This window comes from Sciurus carolinensis, chromosome 2 (genome assembly GCF_902686445.1).
Source record: "Sciurus carolinensis chromosome 2, mSciCar1.2, whole genome shotgun sequence".
NCBI lineage: Eukaryota > Metazoa > Chordata > Mammalia > Rodentia > Sciuridae > Sciurus > Sciurus carolinensis.
This window is the reverse complement of record NC_062214.1, coordinates 72,352,602-72,360,459: the sequence shown is the minus strand read 5'-3', so window position 1 is coordinate 72,360,459 and position 7,858 is coordinate 72,352,602. Positions and strand designations below refer to the sequence as shown.

General features: G+C 50.5%; 1 protein-coding gene across 1 annotated transcript; it reads left to right on the top strand.

Annotated features, from left to right (window-relative positions):
* The first annotated feature begins 3,239 nt into the window (after positions 1-3,239).
* Magel2 (MAGE family member L2) lies at positions 3,240-7,326 on the top strand. The gene has a single exon (XM_047541217.1). It carries the CDS (start codon positions 3,324-3,326, stop codon positions 6,927-6,929), a length of 3,606 nt encoding a protein of 1,201 aa, XP_047397173.1. The 5' UTR covers positions 3,240-3,323; the 3' UTR covers positions 6,930-7,326.
* The last annotated feature ends 532 nt before the right edge of the window (positions 7,327-7,858 follow it).

Below are 7,858 nucleotides of genomic sequence, written 5' to 3'. Positions count from 1 at the left end.
CACGACAGCCCCACACCACTCATGTTCCCGGCAGAAGCGAATACATAGTTATCTGCGTCAGAAACCGCCAATATAGATTTTAAACAATGCTACAAAGACTTTTTGCTCTAAAAATACCATATTAATATCCCTATGTGACGAACAATAAGATCTTTCATCAGATTTTATTTTTTCATCTGTAATTTCATATACAGCATAGTACTGGGCATCTAGCAAATACTTAACAAAAGCATTTCATAAATAAGTAATTTTAAAGTTTATGAAGACCATAACGACTTGTTTTACTCACAAGAACTTTCGGCAAATCTAACAGCTACGTAGAAGTGATAGAGGCAGCTCTGGTGCTAATCTTATCTTTCACTCAACAGCCCCTTACTAACCACTCAAAGCAAGCTAGAATGCAAAACAAGGCTGCAGCCCGCTCTCAAATCAACGATTTTCCTGCTGTTCTGACACTACCTTTAGTTCTCCTTCCTCCAATTCTTTTCAATTATTTTTCACACCTCTATCATATACTGATGCAGTTCACTGACAGCCTTTCTCTATCAGAGGACTGACAGATGCCAACATTCTATGAGCATTTTGTCTTTGGGTCCCCTTTGTTTCTACTACCCGTGAATTTTCAAGCTGTTTTATAGAGAAGTAAGGAAGGGAAATTTTGACAATGCTTGTCACAGAGAGGTTGAGGAAGAAGACAATGCACAGAGAAGGGTGATTCCATAAGAAGAGGGATTCGTACAGATCTCTTTAGGACTTGAGGTCGAAATGTCCTTCTCGCCTCAGGGCATATTGGGTTTTTGCTGTTTTGAAGATGGTCACTTTTCACAATGGGGTTGTATGTCCTGTGGCTGCTGGGGTGTATTTGATGTTGGGGGTAAGCAATTTATAAGTAGCTAAATTGAGCTCCTCCAGTGGCCTGGGTCTGAAAGCATCCATTGCCTAAAAGAGGCAGATATCTTTTCTAAGAAGGATAAACTCCGTGTACCCATTTTACTGGCTTCTCAGAATCTCTGGATATTTAAATCCCGAATTTTCTTTGTTGGTTCACGAAGGTAATCAAGGAGCAGCAAAGGTGTAGATGTATGACTTGCTTATCTTTCATTTCTAATTACACCTACGTGGTTTATTTTGTTTCTCTGAATGATTTCTAATCTGCTCTTTCTTGCTTGAGTATTGCCTATTGGTATAAGTTGGGGTTCTTTTCACAGAATGGATTTGGTGGGAGTTGACATTGTGCGGCAGGACTATTCATTGAGCTTCAGCGTTGGTGAGGATAGCTTGGTCCTACTGGTAGCCATTTATTCTGTGGGATGACCCACAGTAGGGTGGACTAAAGGTCAAACCTATCACTACTCTGAAAAACAAATGGTTAGTGGGAGAACTTAATCTCTGATTAATTTATACATTTGAGTTAGAGTAGGATAAAGTATGCTTTAGTGAGGGCAGAAGTGTCATAGGATAAAAAATGAATTGACTCACCAAAGCATCCACAGTCAGAAAAACGTGACTGGGTTGGTGATAGGGAAACAGGAGGGTTATGTACTTAGAGTTGGTCCCACTGAGGAGTTCCTCAAACCTTATGCAATGAGGAACTCTTAAGGGAACCTGGGCAATGAACCCAAGGGAAAGGACTGAATATTGGGAAGTCTGGAGGCATCCATTCTGTAAAACAGCTTTCTGTGTTTCTGTGTTCTGTGTTCAAGGCTTTGTGACTTCTCTGGGTATGCACAGGAATGACCTATCATCAGGGACCCTGGAAAAAGTCACTTGTCTTTGAAAAGAAGAGGTTCCTGAAGTCATAGTATCCCTTCACTGAAAATCACTGAAACATCACCTCCAAATTCTCCTGTCATTTTTTAAGGCATAGTAACATTTAGAGTGTGTATATGTCTTCCTTTGGATTTATAATTACCAAATGATAACTTAGGAGTGGGGTATAGCCTTCATCATCCTTTTCCGCCCCCTTGTGGCATCTTTTTCGTCACTCTGGACTCTTGCCCTAGGCTGCAAATAGCCCCTTGTACAGGAAACATCCTTGATATTTATTACTTTGTATGTTTACAGACAACTGCTCAACTAAGCTGAGATTGTCACTTTGTTTGGGCAGAGTAGTATACTCTTACTCAGTAGGTTTGATGTCTTCTTCTTTATCTGTTAGTGTACTATCTGTCTTATTCATAAATTAGTTTTTATGAGTAGTTTTCCCAGAATATTTGTCCTTTACTCTTTATCTGTTTTTTTTTTTTTTTACACCTATTTGGACCTACTTATTTGCTTATTTTCTGGTGCATTTCTTTTGTTTTCATATTAAAAATTTCTTTCTCACGTCATCACCTCATCTCAGCCATTCCACAGGCAGTTTTCCCCATACTGACAATGCTGCCTTTCACAGATTTCTGTCACATTTTAATTTCCAAGATTTCCTTGCTTTCTCCCTTTACTCTTTGCCAGGGTTTTTCTCTATCTCTAATATGCCTGTATTCTTCAAGACATATGTTAGGAATTTCACTCTAATTACCTTCTTCAGCAACCACATTCACTCCCACATCTGTTTTCCTAAATAGTTAAACTGGACTCCTAGCTCAGAAATCTTCTTACCGGTACACCAGTGTGCCTTCAGGGCATCTCTGCGTGGCTGTCCCACAGCACTACAAAACACCCCATGTCCCAGTCTGTACTCATGATTGCTTTTCCCATATTCTTTCCACTGTGTCCCTGAGAGAATAAACTATCCCAGAAATTTCCCTCTTTTCTTTTCTTTTTTTTTGAGACAGAGACCTGCATACCTTCCCTATTTCTTAAACTCCTACATTAAATTATAATAGCTGTCTCGTATAGCTGCGGAGTCTCTCTTACGTCAATGTGCTTCATATCTGAGCTCAGACCACACCGTCTCCCCCCTTTTGGATACCTTCCATGTTACCAGTGGTCTGTCCCCACTTCATACTGCAGCACAGTGATTTTTCTAAAACATAAATCTGTTCCTGTCACTCCCCTGTGAAAACTCATGCATGAATAGTCTGACTGGGCTGCATTTGGGGACTGGAGAGAGTGAGAAGGGATCTTGTGTCAGCCAGGACTTTGGTAGACGCCCCTCTGCTCTATCCACTTGTGGTGGTCGGGGGCGGAGAAGGGGCGGGATTGAGCCCCCTTCCCCCCTCCTTCTTACTGCGGAAAGCTGCAGAGCGAGCAGCACTCACTTCCTATTCAGCATTCAGCAGGGAGGGAGCTTCTGAACAGCCACGTAGGCATTCTCTTCTCTCTGGAGGAAAAGGCCCAGCAGCTGTCGGAGGAAAAGACCCACCAGCTGTCAGCCAAGGGACATGTCGCAGCTAAGTAAGAATCTGGGTGATTCGAGCCCTCCAGCGGAGGCCCCGAAGCCGCCTGTCTATAGCCGCCCTACGGTTCTGATGCGGGCCCCGCCTGCTTCCTCCCGGGCTCCTCCGGTCCCTTGGGATCCACCTCCTACTGACTTGCAGGCTTCATTGGCCGCTTGGCAGGCACCTCAACCTGCCTGGGAGGCTCCGCAGGGCCAGCTGCCTGCCCCGGTGGCTCCGATGGCCCAGCCTCCTGCCCTGGGGGCCCCAATGGTCCAGGCTCCCCCGCTGGGGGGCCCGATGGGCAAACCTCCGACTCCCGGAGTCCTGATGGTCCATCCTCCCCCTCCGGGAGCCCCTATGGCCCAGCCTCCAACTCCGGGAGTTCTGATGGTGCATCCTTCTGCTCCCGGAGCCCCTATGGCCCATCCTCCTCCTCCGGGGACCCCAATGTCCCACCCGCCCCCTCCTGGGACCCCCATGGCGCACCCTCCCCCTCCTGGGACCCCGATGGCGCACCCTCCCCCTCCGGGGACCCCGATGGTGCCTCCTCCACCTCCGGGGACCCCGATGGCACATCCTCCCCCTCCGGGGACTCCGATGCCTCATCCTCCTCCACCGGGGACGCCGATGGCGCATCCTCCTCCTCCTGGGACGCCGATGGCTCAGCCTCCAGCACCGGGAGTCCTGATGGCCCAACCTCTGACGCCGGGAGTCCTGATGGTCCAGCCGCCTGCTCCAGGAGCCCCGATGGCCCAGCCTCCACCGCCGGCAGCCTTGATGACCCAGCCTCCACCTTCTGCAACCCCGATGGCCAAGCCTCCAGGTCCTGGTGTCGTGATGATTCATCCTCCAGGTTCGAGAGCTCCGATCATCCAGCCTCCCGTCTCGGGAGCACCGATGGCGCAACCAGTGGCCCCCCCATCACAACCTATGGCTTCTTGGGCCCCCCAGGGTCAACCTTTGATCCTGCAAATCCAATCTCCGGTCATAAGGGCTCCTCCACAGGTTCCCCAGGGCCCGCAGGCCCCCCAGGTGCAGCTGGCCACACCCCCAGGGTGGCAAGCCACTTCTCCAGGGTGGCAGGCACCCCCTCAAGGCTGGCAGGCCACGCCCTTGACCTGGCAGACCACCCAGGTCACCTGGCAGGCACCTGCAATTGCCTGGCAGGCACCACCACCTGTGCGCCAGGGGCCCCCACCCATCCGACCCGGCCCCCCACCCATCCGCCCTGGGCCCCCTCCTGTGCTGCGCCAGGCCCCACCTGTGATCCGCCAGGCCCCACCTGTGATCCGCCAGGCCCCACCCATGATGCGCCAGGCACCACCACTGATCCGCCAGGCACCACCGCCCATCCGACCGGCTCCACAGGCTCTGCCCACCCAGCCACAGCTGTGGCAAGCCCTGCCACCCCCACCTCCACTGCGGCAGGCCCCGCAGGCTCGGCTGCCGGCCCCGCAGGTGCAGGTGGCACCGCAGGTGCCTACGGCACCACCAGCTACGCAGGTACCTGTGGTGCCACCCGCTGGCCCGCAGGTGCCCCAGCCAGTGCTGCCGGCCCCGCTGTCTGTCCAACAGGCTGCCCCACAGCAGGCTGTGCACTGCCCATCCATCATCTGGCAGGCCCCCAAAGGCCAGCCTCCAGTGCCACACGAGCTGCCGACATCGATGGAGTTCCAGGAGGTGCAGCAAGCCCAGGCACTGGCCTGGCAGGCGCCAAAGGCACCCACTCACTTCTGGCAGTCCCTGCCTGCCCAGGAGGCCCAGGGTCAGGCCCCTCGGATCGTCCAGCTGGAGCAGCAGCAGCCCTTTCGGGGGGCTCAGGCCTCCCAAAAAGCCGTGCAAATCCAGCTACCCACCCAGCAGGCCCAGCCCACGGGCCCGCAGGCAGAAATGCCCGCAATGCAACTCCAGCCTTCCTGGCAAGGCCCACCCCCCGTCTTGCAGGCCCAGCCCGGAGCCCCCATAGGGGGGGAAAATTTTCCCAGGGGCTCCAATAAATCACACATGACTCCATCAGGAGAATCCAGGGCCTCCTCTATAGAACCTAGGGGCTCTTCTAAAGACCGTAGGACTTCTTCAAAGGAAAAAAGGGCCCCTTCAAAGGACCGCATGATCTTTGCTGCCACCTTCTGTGCTCCAAGGGCAATGTCAGCTACCAGAGCACACCAGGCACCTGCCTGGAAAAATTTGCCTGCCACATCGGAGACCTTCACTGCCACCTCAAGGGTCTTTCCATCTACCTCCCACTTCCAGCCTGCCTCTCCTAATGCCTTTAAAGGCCCTTCTGCCACCTCAGAGAGCCCGAGGTCACTGCCATTTGCTCTGCAGGATCCATATGCCTGCATCGAGGCCCTGCCTGCAGCTCCCTGGGTTCCACAGCCTGATGTGAGTGCCTCACAGGCATCCAAGGCAGTGCCCACCATCCTGATGGCTACAGCAGCTGCCCCCCAGGCAGCTGCCCCTGTGCAAGAAGCCTCCAAGACCGTGGAGCCACCACGTCGCTCGGGCAAAGCCACCCGGAAGAAGAAGCATCTGGAGCCTGAAGAGGACAACAGTGGCCATAGAATGGCCATGCATGACTGGCAGGGCACACGGGCCTGGGAGAATCTCAGTTTGTGTGACTGGGAGGTGCAAAGCTCTGTCCAGGTTCTGGGTGACTGGGAGTGCCCCAACACTCCCCGGGGCTTGAATGGCTGGGAGTGTCCTAGTACCTCCAGGATCCTGAGTGGCTGGGAGGGGCCCAGCACATCTTGGGCCCTGAGTGCTTGGGAGGGCCCAAGTACCTCAAGGGGCCTGGGTCACTGTGAAGGCCCATGTAGCCCTCAGTCTCTGATTATCTCTGAGGTCCCATGTCTCTCTCAGGGATCCAGTGCCATCCGGGAGGATCCCAGGGGGGAGACTCAGTCATCGTCTCCCTCAAATGAGAGAGCAAATGCATTGGTGCAGTTTTTCTTGGTCCAGGACCAAGCCAAGGTGCCAATCCAGCACTCGGAGATGGTGAATGTCATCATCCGAGAGTACAAAGACGAGTGCTTAGATATCTTCAACTGTGCCAACAATAAGCTGGGGTGTGCCTTTGGTTGTCATTTGAAGGAAACTGACACCCAAAACCACTCTTATGTCATCATCAACAAGCTGGGGCATCTTCAAGGTGGTTTCTTGGCATCCTATTTAGACCGGCCCAAGTTTGGCCTCCTGATGATTGTTTTGAGCCTCATCTTTATGAAAGGCAATTGTGTCAGGGAGAATCTGATCTTCAGTTTTCTGTTCAAGTTAGGGTTTGATATCCGGGGGACACAAGGTCTCTTCGGAAACATGAAGAAGCTCATCACCGAAGTGTTTGTGAGGCATAAGTACCTAGAGTACAGGCGAATTCCTTGCACTGAGCCAGCAGAATATGAGCTCCTCTGGGGGCCCCGAGCATTCCTCGAAACCAGCAAGATGCTTGTCCTGAGGTTTTTGGCCAAGCTCCATAAGAAAGATCCTCGGTGCTGGCCATTCCATTACCTCGAAGCGCTGGCAGAGTTAGAGTCCGAAGATACGGACGAGGATGAGCCTGATGCCAGTGATAATCCTGATGACCCCACCAGCAGTCCCCCTCCTCAGTAATTGGTGTTACAGATCTTGTTCCTCTTGTTCCTTTGGGTCCCCAGTCAGAGTCCATTTACAGGGTGGGGCGGGGGGACATTTTGTTTCTAGTGTTTTGTTCCAGTTCTATGTGTGTGACTTTGAAATTTCAATCTGGTTTTGTATTTGCCAAAGCTTTGTAAGTTTTCATGTGGTGTTGATTTTCATCTGCTACTGTTCTCTTTGGTATTTTGGCATCTGTATTTTTAAGTGAGATCTGTGGTTCTCTGTTTTTTGTTATAATTGTTATGTTTTGGTATCAGAGTTGTGCTGGCTTTGTGAAATGAATTGACAAGCTATCCATCTCATTCTGGTACAGTTTATGTAGCAGCGTAATAGGTTGTTCTTTAAGTGTTAAAATGACTCATCAGTAAAACTGTCTGCAAAAAAGTAAATATCTATATCTATATATAAAAATATACTTTCAGCATAACATGGAAGTGTTTGTCTTTATTCTAATTTTTACCCTAGGTGCTGGGAGCCAAGTTTTATCATACTCTCTGTATAGACATAAACACCAAGATTACTATCAGTGATAGTAAAAACCATGGTGACGAAGCTATTTTCCAAGGAGAGTACTCCATTTATCCTTACAATGACACTACTTGTGGTGGGTGGTAGAAATGTAAGATTTTCATTAATCCAAAAGTGAAACTTCACCCGTCAGAAGTCAGAATCAAGTGGGGGCTGTATACCTCATCTGATTTAATCCTCACAATAATCCTTCCAACTAAACATTATTCTTATTTTGTAGGTGAGTGTATATGACACAGCAGCTAATTAAATTGTACATGCTAGTGCCAAGCCAGTAAGGTTGTAATTTCAAATAGAGTATTTCATTAAGTGTATGGGGAAGGAGGATCGTGGACCTGTAGGATCACAAATCTCCAGGCGTGTTAGACATGAGAAGA